At 51.2% G+C, this 21,596-nt stretch overlaps 1 protein-coding gene across 4 annotated transcripts in view; it reads right to left on the bottom strand.

Moving 5' to 3' along the window:
• The window catches only part of ACSS2 (acyl-CoA synthetase short chain family member 2), a 74,348-nt gene that overhangs the window by 26,616 nt on the left and 26,136 nt on the right, over nucleotides 1-21,596 (bottom strand). For 3 of the 4 annotated variants that reach the window (XM_039498327.1, XM_039498328.1, XM_039498331.1), the window contains exons 3-5: nucleotides 2,254-2,345; nucleotides 1,282-1,385; nucleotides 770-842 (exon numbers count right to left, since the gene is read on the bottom strand). In XM_039498327.1, the coding sequence (XP_039354261.1) occupies nucleotides 770-842; nucleotides 1,282-1,385; nucleotides 2,254-2,345 (269 nt within the window). Of the gene's footprint in view, nucleotides 1-769; nucleotides 843-1,281; nucleotides 1,386-2,253; nucleotides 2,346-20,921; nucleotides 20,954-21,596 lie in introns of those variants that run through there. The other variant, XM_039498330.1, reaches the window with a different exon arrangement.

Here is a 21,596-nt window from a genome sequence, read left to right as displayed (position 1 = left end):
GCAGGTGTCAGGAAAGGTTGCCTAACAAGATCAGTTGAACTACAGAAGACTTCTCCAAGAGAAGTGGTAAAATCCCCTCCTTGGGACAGGTTCACATTTAGGCTGACCAAAACACCTGGGAATATTCTGTAGGGAACAATCCTACACTGTCAGAATGCAGACTGCACAATCTAACAGGCTTTTCCCATTTCTCTGGTTGATTAATAATATAACCAGTGCTATAGAGAACATGGCTGGGCAAAAGGCCGGGGACTAATATGCAAATCTCACAGCACTCCAGATGGACTGACATCTTGCTTTACAAGTTAAGATGTGTAGCAACACATTACAGGACTTCTTCAAAATGCTGCAGTTTACTGGAGGGGTGGGAGAGCACCACATAAATGATGCATCCGGGAAACTGCATCAAGGAACATCCAATTTATTTCAAAGACAAAAGCTGACGTGAAGCTAGTTTTTTAAAGTACACTTGCTATGAAGAGTTGGCAGCAACACAAGCCACTGAGCAAAGTGCACAGGCTGCTTTTAACTCTCCACTGTTTATCAGGAAAGGGGAAACAGTTACTAAAGCACATTTGCCAGTGGAATGTACCCCGGAACTGGGAATTCTATTCAGAAACAACTCCTTCCTCCACCCCATCTGAACAGAATACCCCATTTGCAGGAATATATTTTTCCTTCATTAATAGTTAATCCAGTTTTAAAAATAACGTATTTCCACAGCTAAGGCCGTGGTTACAGACCTGCAAGGTGGAGGGGAATATTTTACCTGCTGTAATGAGGAGAGAACAATTGGAATCGAGAATCCGTTCACAAAGGGAGTCTGCTGAGAAACCTGCGAACTGACAAAAGAACACAATCATTCAACTCAGCAGCAAAGGATGCTGAAATGCTGGGAACTACAGGATTCAAAAAGGCAACAGTGACCCTCAGAGTACTAACAGATACTGCCAGAGGACCAGGAGGTGCACTGGGCTCCAATGGGCCAGTCAAATATCTGAGGCTCCCTTTGGAGAAGGGCAAGGTGATGTCCCCCTCCAGGCTGTTGCCACAGTACAGCTCACAAAGCAAAGCAAAAAGCTGCTCCACTTTTAAACTCAAGTCTTTTAGCGAGGGCAAGTGGGATAGGAAATGGCACCTTAATTTTAGCCACCATCCATCTCATAATCACTGCCCAGCTTACCAACTCTTCTCAGTCCTCTGTCACTCCGCCACAGGAAAACTATCTATATCCCAAGCAGCGGCTCTGAATTTAGCATAATTCCCAGCAGTTGCTCCTACCACAATGGAGTGAAGCGCTCCAATCCTGGCACAGGCGAGCATGGCAACAACCAGCTCAATAATCATTGGCATGTAGATAGAAACTCTGTCTCCTTTCTTTACTCCTGTGAAAAGAAACAGAAGATATTTCCCATGCCAGCAGGCTGGTGGAACAGCTAAGATTTCAGCGACACGAGGCTATCAGAGATCTGTGCGCTGCTGCTCCTAGAGAAAGCATAGGAAACAACCACTACAGGAGACAGGAAATAGGATACAAAACCACAAACTAGCAGAATGTTAATCAACATCACTGCCACATGCAAAGAAGCTCTCAGTTTAAAGCTCAGCTGACAGGAGCCACTGGGTTGAATGTTTAACCCTGTATGCATTAATGTGTTTAATAAAGATGCAAGGCCCCACTGAAGATTCCCAGTGACATTAGCTTGGACAATAATGACTGACTGGCATAGTATAAAGCCAAAGAACCAAAAGTGCTTACAAAGTTTTATAGTGAAATGGCAACAATATGAATGCCAGCGATTTCCAAGCCATGTATATGCAGATGCACAAGTGTGCGCACATACACTTTGCTTTTGTAATCACTGAAGTTCTTGTAAGGCACCTGAAAAGGTTACTGCACCAGGGTGCCACTCTATGCAATGCCCCTTTAAAGAGGTACCAATGCAACCAACTTCCGGTGCTATCATCAAAACCTCTAGTAAGTTCCTAGCAAGGTGTCAGTTATAACCTAACTAAACACAGTAATGGATTTAATAACAATAATCTCTAGCCCTTGTATCGTGCTTATCAGTAGCTCTCAAAGCACTTTACAGAGGTCAGTATCTTTATCCCCATTTTACAGTTGTGAAAACGGGTGCACAGAATACAGGCCCGTAGCAGAGCTGGGAACCCAGGTCCCAGTCTGGTGCCCTCGCCCCTAGGCAATACCACCTCCCACATCAGAGCAGCATAAAAGTGAGCTAAGTCAGGTACCTTGTCCCCGGAGAACATTGGCAAATTGGCAGACCTTGTGCAACAACTCGCTGTATGAGATCTTCATGGAATCCCCGGGTTCGTTCCCTTCCCTGCAAAAACAGAGATCAAGAATCATTCAGAGAGGATTACAAGGATAAGCAGTAGCTGTGTAGCTTCAACGCAGCTCTCAGTACAGCTTATCGTCTCTAATGAGCTGCCCTTCTGAGCAGAAAGGGCCAAGCCTACCCTTCTCACCTCAGGCCAAACTCGCAAGAGCAGTAGGATTTAACCCAGAGTCACAGCCAAGCTGAAACCCAGCTCCGGGATAGGGGGGCAGCATGGACGGAAGCAATCTGAATTCCCTGAGCAGCACTGAATTTCCAGTCTCTGAGGGTGGGGAGGATCACAAACAGTACAGATGGCAAGAGCCAATAGGCACCCCTGCCACAAAGAAACTCATGCAGCACATCCCTTCGTGAGCACATGCATTGGAGAACAAAGCCCAGATCTGCAGCACTGCATCTTGCACGGGACCACCCCAGTTGGGCATGCAAACATGGATTCCTGGAAACCCAGGCCAGTGTCACCATTGGTGACTCGGCCACAGCCAGGATGGAAACCCCATGCCGCAACAGATGCAAAATGAAGGAGCAGAGGAGGACAGGGAAGGCTCCCCTCTTTCCCAGTACCGTTTACCTGACTGCTGGGGTAATGCGGAGAAGCACCCAAAGACTTTTAAAAAGCTCGCCCACACTGCAGTGCCCTGTCTGTAGCCCCACTGGGTCTGCACTGACTAACATGAACGCTCCCTGCCGCAGCCAAGGAACACATTCAGAGGCTCAGAATGTGTCATGATTGGCAGGAGAGGTGGTGATGGGATGAAAGCCGAGAGCTGTCACTCAGGGCTTGGCTACACTTGCAGATGTGCAGCGCTGGGAGTTACAGCTGTGTTCGTACAGCTGTGTAGGGAAAGCGCTGGTGTGTGGCCACACTCACAGCTACCAGCGCTGCAGTGTGGCCACATTTCCAGCGCAGTTGGGAGTGGTGCATTATGGGCAGCTATCCCAGCGTTCAAGTGGCAGAAACGTGCTTTTCAAAAGAGGGGGGTGGGGTGGAGTGTGACAGGGAGCGGGGGAGAGAGAGAGAGTGGATTTTTGGAGCCGACACCAGCTCCCTGCCTTGCAAAATCTGAACATTCACTCTTAACTGCAAATAGCCTGCAGACCAGATAAGCAGCTGCTCCAACGGACTCCCTTTCTCCCCCTCCCCCCGCTGTTTCTCTCCTCAAGCAAACACTAAGCTGTACACATTCATCCCCCTGCCTGCCTCATTCACAGCAAGGTAGTGGGTTATCTCAATTGATTGTTCACAATCAGTTACAGATTGATCACAGCAACCGGGAGCTATGTTTGTTTTTTAGAGAAGCAGCTCCCAGAGCCCCGAGTTCACAACAAAACAAAGAGAGGCATCATAACAAAATAAAGAGTAATTTAGTTAAAAGCATTCTGGGATATCTCCTAATACCCTGGAGGCCAATAACAGCGCTGGTGTGTGGCCACACTTGACGAGCAGCGCTGCATCACCAGCACTGCACTCGTTATACCCCAAGCAGACCAGGTGTACAGCCAGCGCTGCAGCCAGGGAGTTGCAGCGCTGGATGTGCCTTGCAGGTGTGGACAGTTAATAAGTTCCAGCGCTGTAAAACCTCCACCAGCGCTGCAACTCTCCAGTGTAGCCAAGCCCATAGAGAGAGGGGAAGTGCTTGCTGCCATACTGGGCAGGGCAGTGCAGCAAGACAACAAGAGCTTTGTTTTTAATTTGATAACATGCTGCATCCACCCCAGTGAAGTGCACGGGGTGCGGCACATGGTTAGTCAAAGGGTTAACATGGGGGATGCAAACAATAGCAGCCAGCAGACTTCCTACCCCACTGACCAGAGTTAGCGCCAATGGAAAGGAATATACAACCTGGGCCCTTCCAATGGGACGGCACCCGGCAGTTCTCTACCAGATCCTGCCAGCACACAAGCTTCAGTCATCTTTCCAGAATCGTGAGTCTCCAACTCCTTCTCACCTGCATCCAGGATGGACCCTACATAGCTCCAGACAGCAGGACAAGTGCTGCCTCTGGGGAGAAGGCAGAACCATACCTGCATACTATCCGCAGCTCAGGGGAGCAGAGCCCTCCCTGGAACTGTCCCCTCTGACAGACACTGCCCAAACCACAATGCTTGCCTGGTCTGGTGCAGAAAAGAATATTCTAACGTGGGAGCACAGACCCAGCAGTTTAAAGCATCTGAAAATCTACTGCCTACAAAGGTAGATGCTGGGCTCTACTCAAGCTGCGCCTTGGACACCCATATCTACACATGAAAGGACAATTGTACCTACACAGGTGTGTGCATATGCATACACACTGCCCAAGTACTATACCTATCTGCACACAGGTGTGCAACAGGCAACGGATCTGTCAATCAATGGCAACTGAAAATATATTTCCATCTTGATCACAGGTGCCAGCATGACCTCTGGCAAGAAGGAGAGAGTAAAATGAAGGGTGGGAAGTGAACTAATGATTAGTGCAGGAGGCTTGGGCCCTGTTGACACTAGAGACAATTTTCAGATACTTCCCACTATTGCTAAGACCAGTTCAGCTCTGCCGCCATGAGCAACACTGGGAATCCTTGTGTAGTCAGACTCACTTTGAGCGAGGTTAGGTGACAGGAGGTTTAGCCATGGCAGCAGATGGCAACCCACTTGCAGTAGAGCTGTCAACATTGCCAACACAAGTGCAGATGAACTAGGCAATTTAAGAGTGGCCCTTGTATAGTCAGGACTTCAGGGTCAAGAGAGACTCGAGGAACTCTTCAAAGCTGGGGTAAAGCTGATGCAACTCAGCTGATTTGAAGGAGTTGCACTGGCTTACACCGGGTAAGAACTTGGCCCCAGAATTCCATTCTTGGATCTGCCAGGGAGGCTCTCAGTGACTAAGTTGACTGTTGAATCCAGTTCTCTACGGAATGTGACTCTCTCACTGGGAACAGAGAAGGGGAGCTGCTTCTTCCACCTACACTCAAGCAACAGGGCAGAAGTTAGACAAAGCACTCAGAAGACCATTAGCAGAAACATCCAGCAGATGAATCCCACGTGGGGGCATGTTGCATGAGGAGGGAGCATGTCCAGACCACAGGTGCAGCATGCTAGCTGGGTGCTCAGGCAGGCAGCACAGCATGCTCCAATGCCAGCAGAATTCTGTCCTGGCCAGCAGGGCAGGTTTGCTTTAGCCAAGGACACAGCTAGCAGTGTGTCTGCTCCCCTGCCCCAAGCTGTCTGGGGTACAGTGTGCCCCACGCTGCCTATCAGGGAATACGTACAACACTCGCCCCACAAGGGGCTGGGAGGCTCAGCAAGCTAGAAAAGCCCTAGGATCCTCCCTCAATAGTTACTGAACTTCACTTCAGTGCTCACTGGAGTTGTTCCAGGATGGCTTGGCTTCCTGCCTCAACTATTACTTGGCTGCATTTAATTCCTGTGCCATTAACATATTATTACATCAGCAGTCCCCTCCACGCTCCCTCCCTGGCAACAAACTCCAAAGGAGCCCATTTGTTTGAGGCGAGGGTGGTGTCTGCTGGGGTAAGATGAGCCGATCACTACACCCTGGTGCAGTAGCCAATGAGAACAGATTACACTTCCCACCCTGCGCTCTACAGAGGGTCAGACCAGTGGGGAGACTGCAATCCTGGCAGGCAGCTACAGGGCCGGAATTGGGAAACAGATCCAGAGATGCCAAGGCCAGAAGGGACCACTGGGATCACCTAGTCTGACCTCTCCTGTACAACACAGGCCAGAGACCTTCTCTACAATCATTCCTAGAGCAGACCTGTTAGAAAAACAGCCCATTTCACGATGGAGAATCCACAGCAACCCTTGTTCCAAGGGATAATTACCCTCACTGTTAAAATTTTACACCCTATTTCCAGTCTGAATTTGTCTAGCTTCGACTTCCAGCCAGTGGATTGTGTCAGACCTCTCTCTGCTAGACTGAAGAGCCCAGTATTAAATATCTGTTCCCCATGTAGGTACTTGCAGACTGTAATCAAGTCACCTGTTAACTTTCCCTTTGTTAAGCTAAATAGACTGAGCTCTGAATCTATCATAAGATAGTATCAGAGGGGTAGATATGCTTTCTAATCCTTTACTCATTCTTGTGGCTCTTCTCTAAACCCCCTCCAATTTATCAACACTTTCTTGAAATGTGGACACTACAGTGGGACACAAGATTACAGGAGCAGTCACACAAGTGCTAAATAGAGGTAAAATAACTTCTCTGCTCCTACTTGAGATTCCCCTGTTTATGCAGCAGATTGCATGAGCCCTTTTGGTCACAGCAGCGTTCAGCTATCATCCACCACAACCCCCAAATCATTTTGAGTTGCTGCTTAACAGGATGGAGCCCCCCATTGTCTAAGTACGATGTGCATTCTTTGTTCCTAGATTTGCACATTTAGCCATATAAAAAACACATACTGTTTGCTTGAGCCCAGCCTATCAAGCGATCCAAACTGCTCTATCAATGACAAGTTTACCACTCCCCCAATCTGTGTTTCACCTGCAAACTTTATCAGTGATAATTTTATGTTTTCTTCCAGAGCACTCATAAAAATGTAAAATAGCAGAGGGAGAAAACTGATCCCTACGGTAGCCCACTAGAAACACACCCATTCAATGATTCCCCATTTACAATTATATTTTGAGTCCAATCACTTCACCAGCTTTTAATCCATTTAATGTGTGCCAGGTTAAATTTTATATCTTTATAGTTTTTTTTAATCAAAATGTCACGTGGTAACAAGTCAAATGCCTTGTAGAAGTCTAAATATTTTATTTCAAGACTGGTACCTTTATTAACCTGTAATCTCATTTAAAAAAAAAAAGTGCTTTCCAGGGTGAATTACCCTCAACTTTGCCTCAGAATACCTTGCCTCACTGTATGTATTAGAGTCCCACCAGAACGCATTCCCCACACAAAGCGACTGCAAGGAATGTACAAGTTCCCTTTGCCGTGGGGCCTGTATGTCAAATTGTCACTCTTAATCCCACAGAAAATTCACCCAGTCCCCCAGGAGCAGAGCAGCTAGTGGCCACTGATCACAGAGAAGCATTTTCCTAAGTGTGGATCACTCTGGCTTCCTAAGACACAGCACTTGCTTGGACTTGTAATTTTAAAGTTATTTGTCTTCTTAATGAGCACATGGTACAATAGGTGAAACACTGGGGGTGAAGAATAAAGACTGGACAGGATCAAAGCCTCAGCATGCACTTCTGCTTCTTTTGGGGTTTGTTTGGGTTTTTTTTTAAATCCTTTGATAAGAATTAGCTTCATCTGCTCAGTGTTTAATAGGGTTTCACTTGACTCGAGAATGAGAACCTCAAGCCTTGTGATGTGTTTGAGGTGCAAAATTTAAACATCTAGAATATCTTCCCCATAATGTTAGGGCTGTTAGTTTGGTATGGGTCCATCTCTACAGAAAAGGCTGCACAAACACAGTGTGGGAAAACCAATCAGGGAAATTGGCTCGCTATTTTCATTACTCAGGCTGGGTGAACTTCAAAAATAAGACTCTATAAATGACAAAGAGTAAATTTACAGAGTTCTTACAGTTCAATAGCCTCATGTGTTAGTAGCAGAGGCAAGAAATTGCTGAAGTGTGATTTTTCCTAACAGTGTTTTCTTTAAAACTGTGAGTCAAGAACCAATTTTCAAAATTGTTACAAAGGAGAAACAAAAGCTCCTTGAAATACTTTACTAAATTAAATACATCTATAAATGCCATTTGGACCTGACACTTTTCCAATCCACAGCACAGTTTGAATCCTGGCATTTAACTGTTACTTCATAACTTTATGACACCACATGTATCACAACACGAAGATTTAACACTTTCAAGCCCTTGACAGAGTCATAGCTCCGTAACACAGGGCTTCCAATCCTATGGTTTAGGAATCCCCATGCTGCATGTGCATATGTAACCCAATGGTGTGTGTTACAGGACCCCCTCTGTGCCTGATCCACAGAGGATATGAACCAGTACAGCCCATAGCTACAGAGGCACAGTTCTTTAGCTCAAGCTGTAACAGGTCATGCTGTTAGCTCTGGAGGTCCCTGGCACAGTCTAGGTGTGTTGGCCAAGAAGGCAGAGCATGCACGCATGCACACACACACATATACACACACACACACACACACACTTTGCCTACAGAGCTCCTGCAGAATTAATTTTCAATGACTGTACACTGCAAAGTTAGTGACTGACCAAACTAAAGATACTCATGTCCCTAATTAAGCTGGAACAAACACACAAAAGACTGCTCTGGGAGATGCTCAGGCAGCTGCCGGAGGGAGCAGATCAGCTTTGAACTATGCTCTGAACGCAGGTTTCCAAAAAGGAAAATGGATTTCCAGAGTCAAGGGCCTTCCACTGAAGATCCCCATCCAGCAGCCCCCAGATACCCACTTCCAGGAACTGTTAGCCAGAGCACACCAACTGTTAGCCAGAGCACACCAACAGGTGTCAAATAACATATTGGTGCATTAGAAGGGAGACAAGTGTCAGGTAACAGGTTTCCGAGTGGTAGCTGTGTTAGTCTGTATCAGCAAAAAGAACAGGAGTACTTGTGGAACCTTAGAGACTAACAAATTTGAGCATAAGCTTTTGTGGGCTAAAACCCACTTCATCAGATACATGCAGTGGAAAATACAGTAGGTATATATATATATACACACACACATATGCACAATATATGGAGATATTCCTATCTCATAGAGCTGGAAGGGACCCTGAAAGGTCATTGAGTCCAGCCTCCTGCCTTCACTAGCAGGACCAAGTACTGATATTTTGTCCCAAATCCCTAAGTGGCCCCCTTAAGGATTGAACTCACAACCCTGGGTTTAGCAGGCCAATGCTCAAACCACTGAGCTATCCCTCCCCCCATAACACACAGAGAACATGAAAAGATGGGGGTTGCCATACCAACTGTAATGAGAGTAATTAATTACTCTCAGGTTGTGGGTGCCAAACTCCATAGGGCTCTTAGCTCCTTCTCATCACACCATGTTTTAGGCAAGGAGGGAGCCAGCAGGCTCTCCAGAGCATGCCTGCAATGTGCTCCCTGCAGCTAACCCAGTTCAGCAAGCCAGCCATCAGATTCTGAGCAGCTGTGGCACAGCAGTCACCCCTGGAAGTATGCCACAAGAGGAGTGAAATAGAGGAGGAGTAAAAGGCTGAGGTATCAGTAAAGCAGTATGGGACCACTCCGGTGGATGAGATGTGGCCAGCTGGGAGCAAGAGGTACACAGAAATGACTGCCACCCCAGGGAGAGGTGGGGAAAAGCCATCCCTTAGTGAGGGATCAAAGAAGGATCTATTATAAAAAGATGATCCGTAGAAGCCTGGGAGATCTCATTATGGGGGCAGGGGCTGGTTTGATTAGCTGAGGTATTTTAATCTGCTGCAGAGTCCCAGAGCTGGAGGAGCCAAGGACCTCTGTTATTTGAAACATGCAGCATCCCAGCCCCAGGCTCGATTGGGAATCAAGTTTAACAAAGCTCTTGAATACGGCAAAGGGCAACAAAGGCCAGCAAAGCTGTTAGCATTCAACACCCATTCTCCCTTCAGCACAGGGCAAGCACAGAGCCCTTTCTCCAAAGCCACCTTCACTGCAGCATTCTTCAGCCATGGAGTGCTAGCTTCATCTGCACCAACTGACGGGGTGACAAAGGCGCTGATGAGAAGTCTGGAGGGACCCCCGGGTGTGAGGAAAGGTGGTGTGGGAAGAAGAGCATGGGGACTAATGCCTCACCTAGCACCGGCAGCTCACACCAGGAGAGGGGAAGCCAAGAACCTGCCCCAAAATGAGTCACAGGAATAAATGTCAACATCTCAGTGCACCTTAGGGCACGTCTTCACTGGCAACGTTAAAGTGGTATGTGTAGTCATGGCATAGCGCTGGGAACAGTTTCCATGAGGGGAATAGCTCCCAGTGTTGGTGCACTGTCTACACTGGCACTTTACAGCGCTGAAACTTGCAGCGCTCGGGGGGGGGGGGAGGGTTCACACCCCTGAGCGAGAAAGTTGCAGTGCTATAAAGTGCCAGTGTAGACAAGCCCTTAGATTACCTTGTAAGCTACTGTTTGTGTAACCTGCTTGAGCAATGGTCAAACACAGCCCCACTCAGTGTTTACACAAGCAGCCATGGCTTTTATCAGCAGGGATCAGGTCTGAGGGAGATATCACCGATAAGCAGGTGTAAGGAGAGAGGGGTTGTTCAGGCTGGGCGGGGGAAGGATAAGGAGTAACAAGATGAAGCTGAGCAAAGAAACAGTCTCTGGAAGGGAGATCTGCCAGGCTGTGGGACAGTCAGTCTCCCAAGGGAGGTGCAGCAGGACCTGAGGCACAGCCATGTTTGGGGGCCCAGACAGAGCCCAGCAAGAAGCCAGCATAAGGGTAGAGCCAGACTAAGCCTTTAAGAGCATCTCCCCCATCTCCCTTTGGCCAACAGTACGAGGGGGAGGGCACACACCAGCTAGAGCAATGGCTTTCAACCTCTTTATCATTGTAGGCCACAAAGTGTTACCTGGGCTGCAGGTTGAGAACCACAGTGCCCCCACCTAACCCTCCCCACAAACTCCTATGCCCAGCGCGCTCTAGCCAGAGACTACTCCACCAAGAGGGGCCAGGAGCGGAGAGCCAGGCATGGGGGCAGGGACCCTGACCCCGCCGTGTGGGGCCGTGCAGCAGCCGGCAGCCCGGACCCCACCGCAGCCCGGACCCTGTGCCTGCCGGGTGGAGCCAGGACTCAGAGCCCCCACGGCCTTTAGCACACAACTGAACTGGGCCGCAGCTGTGTGCTAATTGGGCTGCATGCAGCCCACGGGTTGAGAACCGCTGAGCTAGAGGCAGAGGCCCAGCCAGTGCCAGCTCTGTGGCCTTCTACCCGCTCCCCCTTCCCCATCCTACATGAGGGAGGCCTATATGTGAACTCCTAGGGAGACACTATTAAATAGGTGGCTGGGGACAAGGGAGGGAGGGATTTCAGGAAGGTGTGGAGAAGGAAGGAAGAGCTCCCAAGGGAGGAAGGACCCCTTGGAAGAGGTGTTCTCTAGCTACCAGGGAACAAGGGAGAGGGAAGTCCTGTTCCCAGGTTGTGTGACAAGGCTGGATATACACACAGTTTGTATGGATGGAGTTACAAATCCAACGTGCCAACAAGCAAAAATAAATCTTGCCTGAATGCTCTGGGCAGTCACGGAGGCTGTTATTCTAGGGGCGTAAAATGACAAGTTAGCCTCAAAGCCAGGAGGTTTAGACACCGCCACTAAATTGAAATCTAGCCCCTCTGCCAACCCGTGGGGTTTTACAATACAGGAAGATACGATTTGTAACACATTTTTCAGTCCCTTGCACTGGGTGACAGCACAAGAAAGTGACCAATTCTGCAGAGAAACAGGCACTCTGACCATATACCCAATGCTGTCAAATGCCCAGCATGAACTAGCTGGGAAAACCGAGACAAACTCCTATGGGGGGGAAAAAACTTTTCTGACTGTGCTGACAGCGTCCCTTTAGCTGGCTAGAAGAGCTCCCTAAGGCACGAGAGGGGAAAACTTAACCCAGTTATATATGCAAAAGGGAAGTACGCAGTCTTTGGACAGGAAATGCTGAAAGAGGCCTGAGGTACACAACTGCACAACAGAAAGCTCACATGGGAAGCCAGAAAGCCAGCTCCTGGCCTGCAGCATGACTCAGCAGCGCAGACACAGGAACCTTCAGGCAGGGCCGGTTCTAGGTTTTTTGCCGCCCCAAGCAAAAATTTGTTGGCTGCCCCCCAGCCCTGGGCTCTCACTCCTCCCACACCAGTGCCCTCCCCCACCCACCCCACCCCCTGCCATCCCAGCCCTAGGCTCCCCCCCACCAGTGCTGACTCTGCCCACTCCCCCCTCACCTCCAGCCGGTCCAGCCCTAGCAGAGTCGGGGTAAGCAGCAGGGCTCCCGGGCCGCGCCTCAGCTCAGGGTCCCTCCAGCCGGGGCTCCCGCCTCCAGGACTGGCCGGGACCCGGGAGGGCAGAGCCGGGGGACTGCCCCGGGAAGGTGCTGAGGAGCCAGGGCAGAGTAGCCCCAGAGGGAGCGGAGCCCTGGAGAGCGGAACGCGGGCCCCGCACGGCAGCACCCCACCCTCTATGGCCCTGCTGCTGCTGCTTCTGGCCACCCTGCCGCAGTCCCTGAGTGGCTCGGGCTGCTTCGCCCAGCCCCGGCTGCGACACTGGGGGGTGGCCGCCTTGCGGCACCTGAAAGCGGCTCCCACAGGGCAGCCCCCAGCCTAAGTGTCCCCCACTTGGAGCCTCCCTGGCTCAGCCACAACATGCGAGTGCAGCTCCCCCGCGGCACAAACCACAGCGGCCCCAGGGCGCCCCCCGCGCACGATGCCCAGCTACTGCCAGGGCCGGCTCTAGGCTTTTGCCACCGGAAGAGGGGAAAAAAAAAAAAAAAAAAAAAAGATGTCCGGACTGCCGTCCCTGAAAATGTGATGCCCCAAGCACGTGCTTGGTTTGCTGGTGCCTAGAGCCAGCCCTGCCTTCAGGAAGGTTTGGTCGGCAACACAGAACTTTTATAATCAAGTCAAAACGTGGTAACTGGAAAACCCGCCATAGCCTAGGGACCAAGCCAGTTCCTGGACCTGGGGCTGTACAGGCGGTCATCCCTCCGCTCTCCCAGTAGCCCTTCCCCTGAGCATAGGCACAAGCAGAGGGGAAAAGCTGGAATCAACCGCTCATCTGCTGGAGACCAGGTTGTAGCCCTTGTGGTATATCCCTAACCAGTCCAGAATGCTCAGAGGAATCAGAAAGGTTTTTATCAACCCAATGTAACAGTAATGCCAGAGTCTGGGAAAGACGTGTGCCTCTAATGGGCCCACATTCCTAATTATAACCTAAGAAAATGGGCTGAAACATTCAGCTAAAATCCTCTGCAAAATGCATTAACAGGGATCATTTAAGATTATGATGAAATGAACAACCAATAGATAAAGGGAGAAGGTTATTTTTCCTGGCAAGCACAACAGAGAAACACTGGCCTATTGATCAGTATTTATGCAGAAGAGAGACTTTTCTGTGGGTGGAGTGAGTCCTAAAAAATGGTCCCACAGAAAATGGGGATTGGCACAAAACATTAAGCCTGGACGGAAGCCCTACAGGCCATGCGAAGAGAAATCAGAAACAGATCAGATTGAACTGGGTGTTTAATACACGCCACGGGAGACAGCCTCTCCATTTGATGCAGAAGCTCTCTCATAGGCCTGGTCTACACTAGGAGGTTATGTCGAATTTAGCAGCGTTAAATCGAATTAACCCTGCACCCGTTCACACAACGAAGCTATTTAGTTCGACATACAGGTCTCTTTAGTTCGATTTCTGTACTCCTCCCCAACGAGGGGAGTAGCGCTAAATTCGACATGGCCATGTCGAATTAGGGTAGGTGTGGATGGAATTCGACGCTAATAGCTCCGGGAGCTATCCCACAGTGCACCACTCTGTTGACGCTCTGGACAGCAGTCCGAGCTCGGATGCTCTGACCAGCCACACAGGAAATGCCCCGGGAAAATTTGAATTCCTTTTCCTCTCTGGCCAGTTTGAATCTCATTTCCTGTTTGGACATCGTGGCGAGCTCAGCAGCACTGGCAACGATGCAGAGCTCTCCAGCAGAGGAGTCCAGGGAATCTCAGACTAGAAAGAGGGCCCCAGCATGGACTGACCAGGAAGTCTTGGATCTCATTGCTGTGTGGGGCGATGAGTCTGTGCTTTCAGAGCTGCGCTCCAACAAAAGGAATGCAAAGACCTATGAGAAGGTCTCCAAAGCCATGGCACTCAGAGGATACAGCCGGGATACAACGCAGTGCCGCGTGAAAGTCAAGGAGCTGAGACAAGGCTACCAAAAAATCAGAGCGGCAAACGGACGCTCCGGAGCCCAGCCCCAGACATGCTGGTTCTACGAGGCACTGCATGCCATTCTCGGTGGGTCTGCCACCACTGCCCCACCAGTGTGCGTGGACTCTGAGGATGGGATACTGTCGACGGACTGTTCCTCAGAGATGTTCGCGGACGGGGTAGATGAGGAGGACGAGGCAGTCGACAGCGCTTACAACGCTGATTTCCCCGACAGCCAGGATCTATTCATCACCCTCACTGAGATCCCCTACCAACCCTCCCCAGCCGTTACCCCGGACCCTGAATCAGGGGAAGGATCAGTCGGTACGTGCTTTAAACATGTAAACATTTATTTTTAACAGAGCAGGAGTATTAACTATGTGAAAAGAAGGTCAATATATATGGGGATAGAACAGAAATCCTCTTGGGAGATCTCCACGAAGCTCTCCTGGAGGTAATCGAAAAGCCTCCGCAGGAGGTTCCTGGGGAGAGCAGCCTTATTGGGTCCTCCATGGTAGGACACTTTTCCGCGCCAGGCTATCAGCAGGTACTCTGGGAGCATTGCCTCGACGAGCATAGTGGCATAGGCCCCTGGTTTGTGCTGGCTTTCACGCAGCATGCGGTCTCTCTCTCTCTGTCAGTGATCCTCCTCAGGGTGATCTCGCTCAGGGCGTCCTGCTTTGAATTAGGGGAATGTTAGTATTGGGAATGCTAGACTGTTCCTTTACATAACAATAAGCGTTGGTTTACAGCCACATGGTGGAGGCGGTAGCGGGGCAGCATACAGGGATCTTTCCCGGGGACAGCCGCGAGGGGGTGGAACAGGGGCAGAGTTCATGCTTTCCAGATTGCCGGCAGCAGGAACTTGCAAACGCTATGACCATTGCTTTGAGCGTGAAAGGAAGGCACTGCTATACATTAAGTTTTAAGCAGCCAAAAGTCTACGGCTTACCATGTGTGCCTGCTCCACGAATTCTGCTGTCCTGCCCCGCTTGTCTGATCTCCAGTGCAAGACCCCAGGCAATGAATGCGAAGGCCGAAAATTCGAACTTGTCCTGAGTGCGCATGAGATAGGTGCTGTGCATGGTCTTGTTCACAGAGCTATGTTCATTGTTCACAAAAATGTATCTTTGTAAGGAATTCACTCCCTTTTTCCCATCACACAGCTGCGACTGTTTCCCGACCTGCCCCGGCATCCCCCTCACAGAGGCTGGCGCAGATTAGGCGGCGAAAGAAAAGGACACGGGACGCGATGTTCTCTGAACTTATGGGCTGCTCCCGAGCCAAGGCGGCACAGCAGACCCAGTGGAGGGAGAACATGTCTCAGTACCAGCGCTCACACAGCGAACGGGAGGACAGGTGGCGTCAAGAGGACCAGCAGGCGACTCAAACGCTGCTTGGGCTAATGAGGGAGCAAATGGACACGCTCCAGCGCCTTGTGGATGTTCTGCAGGACTGCAGGCAGGAGGTCAGAGCCCCACTGCAGTGTATCTGTAACCGCCCTCCCCTGCCACAAAGTCCCATACCCCCCTCACCCAAAGTAACAAGAAGGAGGGGCACCAGGGGCCGTGAAAACTGTCACTCCACCCCTGCAGAGTGCTCAATTAACAAAAAGTTCTCATTCCCTAAATTTTGAGAAGTCCTTTCCTTCCTGCCTCACCCAAGCCCCCATCCCAGTTTCATCCCCTAACTGTCTAGGTGATAATAAAAAAGACTTTTCTGTTAATTACTGTTTCTGTCATGTTCTTTTAGAGGAGACTGTGTTTCAAGCGGGGAACGGGGTTGGTAATTGGACAGGTCAGTCACCTGTACCAGGGTACAGACACGGGGGCAGGTTCAGCAGCAGGTCACACACACAGAGCAGTCACTAGGCACTCTGGTCAGTCTGGGAGGTGGTTTTCATGTTCTGTGGAGGGGGGGGGCTATGTGACTTTGTGGCGGGGGAGGGTGGTTAGAGATCTTATGCAGTGGTCCTTCTCCTGGATCACAAAGCCACGCAGCAGCTGATCTGTAACCGTCCTCCCCCGCCACAAAGTCACATAGCCCCCACACACAGAGTCCCGAGAAGGAGGGGTGGCAGGCTCCGTTGAAACAACCAGTCCGCCACCGCGCACCACTCTAGGAGCAGGAGCCTGTCATTCCTCGAGTTTAGAAGCGGTCTTTGCAGCACTACACACCCTACCCACCACAGTCTGCATCCCAGTTTTAACCCTTTACCGCGAAATCAGTACTAAAGAAAACAGTGTTAATTAACAAAGTTCCATGTATTTTATTTTTAAACATGTGTTGGAAGGGGGAGAACGGGGTGAACAGGGTATGTAACTGCAGAGGATAGTCAACATTAACTGGGTAAAGAAACGGGGGCAGGTTCAGCTTCTCTGTAAACAAACTTAATAGTCACAGGTTACCCTGCTCACTGAGGAACCTAGCTTTCAAAGCCTCCCGGATGCACAGCGCTTCCTGCTGGGCTCTTCTAATTGCCCGGCTGTCTGGCTGGGCGTAATCAGCAGCCAGGCTATGTGCCTCAACCTCCCATCCCGCCATAAAGGTCTCCCCCTTGCTCTCACAGAGATAGTGGAGCACACAGCAAGCTGCAATAACAATGGGGATATTGGTTACGCTGAGATCAGAGCGAGTCAGTAAGCTTCTCCATCTCCCCTTGAGACGTCCAAAAGCACACTCCACCACCATTCTGCACTTGCTCAGCCGGTAGTTGAAGAGTTCTTTGTCACTGTCCATGGCGCTTGTATAGGGCTTCATGAGCCAGGGCATTAGCGGGTAGGCTGGGTCCCCGAGGATCACTGTAGGCATCTCCACATCGCCAACAGTTATTTTGTGGTCCGGGAAGAAAGTACCTTCCTGCAGGCGTCTAAACAGACCAGAGTTCCTGAAAACACGCGCGTCATGAACCTTGCCCGGCCATCCGACGTTGATGTTGGTAAAACGTCCCCTATGGTCCACCAGTGCTTGCAGCACCATTGAAAAGTAGCCCTTTCGGTTAATATACTGGCTGGCCTGGTGGGCTGGTGCCAGGATAGGGATGTGAGTTCCATCTATAGCCCCACCGCAGTTTGGGAATCCCATCGCGGCGAAGCCATCTATGATAACCTGAACGTTTCCCAGGGTCACTACCTTTGAGAGCAGGAGCTCCACGATTGCGTTGGCAACTTGCATCACAGCAACCCCTACGGTAGATTTGCCCATGTCAAAGTGGTTCGCTACTGACCGGTAGCTGTCTGGCGTTGCAAGTTTCCAGAGGGCTATGGCCACTCGCTTCTGCACAGTCAGGGCTGCTCGCATCCGGGTGTCCTTGCACTTCAGGGCAGGGGACAGCAAGTCACACAGTTCAAGGAAAGTGCCCTTACGCATGCGAAAGTTTCGCAGCCACTGTGATTCATCCCAGACCTGCAGCACTATGCGGTCCCACCAGTCCGTGCTTGTTTCCCGGGCCCAGAATCACCGTTCCACAGCATGAACATGACCCATTGCCACCATGATGTCCACGGCGCAGGGTCCCATGCTTTGTGAGAGGTCTGTGCCACTCTCACACTTGATGTCCTCACCGCGCTGCCGGAGCCTCCTCGCCCGATTTCTCAGCATCTGACTGTGAAAAAGGTGGACGATAAGGTGTGAGGAGTTGACAACGGCCATAACTGCTGCGATGATCGCAGCGGGCTCCATGCTCGCAGTGCTGTGGCGTCCGCGCTGTCACTGACCAGAAAAGTGCGTGAACAGATTTCCCGCCAGCGCTTTCAGGGAGGGAGGACGGGAGTGACGATTGAATGACGACAGTCGACACATATTTTCCCCCAGCAGGCATTGGGGGCTCGACCCAGAATTCCAATGGGCAGCGGGGACTGCGGGATAGCTGCCCACAGTGCACCGCTTCCAATCTTGACGCTTGCCCTGTTAGTGTGGACTCACAAAGTCGAATTACTGTCCTTAGTGCGGATACACACGTTCGACTTTGTAAGGTCGGTTCCACAAATTCGAGTTAAGTAAAATCGAACTACTCTGGTAGTGTAGACATACCCATAGACTGCACAGAGGAATGAAACTTACTGTAGCGGATCACTGTCTGCTACACTCAAGGACAGGCCTCAGATTAGTTAGGGACAAGATCTAATAAGAGCCGTCTCCTAATGGGGAGATTCTCCCCCTTCCTCACCTACTAATGCTGAGGTTCCACATCTCCTGCCTCTCCCCAACCCAATACACATCAGCTACTTAAGCAAACACCTGAGGTGCTCTGGCTTTCTACAGTGACAAATGCAGGGCGTACTTTTCATTAGGAGTCTTGCCAAAAGGCCTGTTTCTGCCCACCCTCAGCAGTCAGCCTGACATCTTATTTCCTCCTGACAACAAATACAGAGGTTTCCATTTGTGGGGAGCGGAAGTTGATTTGAACATCACAATCTGTAGGGGAGCCTGGGAGGTTTGGCACAGAAGTAGTTCCTAGAAGTTCTGACTAATTTGGCAACCTTTTTACTGTTTGAATGTTAGTGCAACAGAGCAGCAGAAAGCACCTCTGCAAAGCTCAGCCTGGGCTACACACAGGAATAGCACTGCTTTCAGGGGCGGCAGGTTTGTAGAAATTTTGGTGGTGCCCAAACTCTGTTCCCCTCAACTCTGCCCCCCACCTGCCCAAGGCTCTGGGAGGGAGTTTGGGTGAGGGAGGGGTGCAGAGGGATGGGATGCAGGGGTGAGGGCTGTGGGGTGTGGCTTCAGATGAGGGGGTTGGAGTGTGGGAGGGGCTCAGGGCGAGAGTAGGGGTGTAGGGGGTGAGGGCTCTGTCTGGGGCTGGAAATGGGGGGCTTGGGGTGTGGGAGGGGCTCAGGGTGAGAGTAGGAGTGTTGGGGGTGAGGGCTCTGGCTGGGACTAGGGATAAGGTGTTTGGGGTGCTGGAGGGGCTCAGGGCTTGGACAGATAGTTGAGGATGTGGTGGGGGTGAAAGCTCTGGCTGGGGTGTGGGCTCTGGGGTGAGGCAGGGCTGGGGATGAGTTTGGGGTGCAGGCAGGCTGCTCCGGGACAGGGGCCAGAGAGGGGGACTCCCCCCAGCCCTTCCCTGCCGGCAGCAGCAAGCTCTGGGGGAGGAGCCCCCCTTTCCTGCCCCCCCCCAGCAGCACACTCACCCCCACCACTGTCACTGGATGTGCTTTTAGGGCCTCTCTCAGGTCCAGGAATCTCCCCCACCTCCACCATGGTGGGTGCCGGGGGGTGCTGCGTGTGCCTCCTCCCCTGTTGTTGCCCCTGACTGTAGCCTCACTGGGGCTGAGGGAGGGGGCTGCCTCCTTGCTCAGCATGGGGCAGGAGCAGTGACTGTGGGCCGGGGGGGAGGGGGCTGTGCTGCTGGAGGGTCCTGCCGGAAAAGGGAAGGGTTTGAGGGGGAACGGCAGGCTCAGAGTCAGTCTGCCCTGACAGTGAGTGGGGGCACTAGGACCCTGCGGCCGCAGTTGCTCCAGGGAGGCCCTGAAGAGACAGTGTGTCAGGGCCTCACTGCTCTGGAGCCCGGGAAAGGCGGGTGTGGGCAGCAAGTCAGGGCCCGGGGACACTCGGGGAAGGTGTGTGGGGGGGGAGGCACAGGTGGGGCCGGATCTCCCCCCCCGGCCCTAAATATTCGTGGAGCTGGGCCCCTAGGCTCTGAATATTGCTTGTACCCGAGCACCGAGCACCACGTGGGTATGGAACTCGCCGCCTATGACTGCTTTAACTACACTGGCTCTAAATCCCCTTCCAGTCCATGCAATCCCCTTGTGTGGGCATTCAAACCAACTGAAACTTTCCACACAGGGGAGTTGCATGGGTTTCACTAAGTAGAGTCAGGCATTCTCTACACACAGACTTGTAGCAGTTTAACTAAAAGTCAGTCTAAAGTATCGTGTTAGTTAAACAGGGCAGGTTTGTGTGCACACCGGGCCTCAGAAGCCAGTTTACTTCAATCGGTGCAGTTTCACCGTGCAGATCAGGCCTAGGAGACTACTTCCAAAATAAAGCACTTGCACAAGAAGTGTCTATGTAGGCGGCGGCCTTGGCACAGCCAGCACATCATTGAGAAATGATCTCCTGAGGCACCCAAGCTTTCAGCCCCCGGGTTGGGAGGGGACTGGCACTGGCAGCAGGGTGTTTTCTGCAAAGGACCCTCCACTTTGGATATGACTGTCCCCCCTGGTCCAGAACACTCCTTATATAGCACCTGGACGAGCTGCAAGGCCCATCAATCCGCTGGAAATGGGGGTGGCGGGGTACTTTATTTTCCTGTTTGGTGGTTGGAATGGCTAATTGGTTGGTTGGTGATGTGGGCGGAAAGTGACACCGGCTGGACTGGCTGTTTTAGTCTGGACAGGCATTTGAACAGATCATATCATTTAGATTATGTGCAAACGCCTGGAGCTCTGTATGGTATCTTAACCCTTTGCCTGCCGGCCCTGCTAGCTCAGTGCTGCTCAGATTGACACGCAACCTCTGTGACAAGGTTAGGAGAACATGACTGACTGTTTAGACCCATAACATAGCCCATCGTAGTCTTGTTGGAAGAGGCCTTGGACGATTTAGCCAAAACTCCCAAGGGGACTAAATTTACTAGCCAGAGGCAGACACAGTAATCCAAGGAGAAGTCCAGCCCAAAGTGCTGGGGTTCCTAGTAAGGAGCTATTCCTGGCCCACCAACATGGGCTGCACAGTAATACAGACAAGGCCCCTTTACCTGTGGGTAAGAAGCATGAAGAACGTGGGAGCTCTATTATTTGGAGTGGTGTGTGAACCTCCACTTGTTCGATTCTGAGTGGGTGGTGGCTCTATGGAACACTTGGTCCTGGTGGGCTCTGGAGGGTTGCAGGAAGGCAAACAGTTAACCCCAATATAGGTGTCAGCTCCTTCAACAGTAGCCCCCCCTCACTCTTGACCAAGGCTCTGGCTGGCCCCACCTGTGAGCAGCAGGTTGACCAGGTTCAAGCGTTGCAGGGCAGACCTTGACTAGTACAGAAGACTGCCTGTGAGCTGAGAGAGACACAGACCGGGTGACAGAGGCAGAAGCTGTACAGGTAGATCCTCTCGCCCAGCCCCAATGTTGGGGGGGGGGGGTTGGGTCAAGTGGGGCCTACTTCCCCTGGCAACGAAAGGCTACGTTTAGCTCAGACATGTCTGAAGCTGTCCCGAGTCACCGAGATTTCATACTCGTCACAAGCTCCCAAAGAGACGCCTATTAGCAGCTGTGGTGCTACAGATGGTAACCAGCGGGGGTTGTCGCTTGATCAATCCAGTCCAGAAGTGGGATGAAGCACAACACCGCACTCACAGAAGGAAAGGAAAAGTGCCTGCAGAGACATAAAGGGCAAAGGTCCAGCTCACCCTTAACTGTAACAAGTTCAGACCCTCACAC

This window comes from Mauremys reevesii, linkage group 13 (assembly GCF_016161935.1).
Source record: "Mauremys reevesii isolate NIE-2019 linkage group 13, ASM1616193v1, whole genome shotgun sequence".
In the NCBI taxonomy this organism is placed as follows: domain Eukaryota; kingdom Metazoa; phylum Chordata; order Testudines; family Geoemydidae; genus Mauremys; species Mauremys reevesii.
This window is presented reverse-complemented; position numbering and strand designations above follow the sequence as displayed.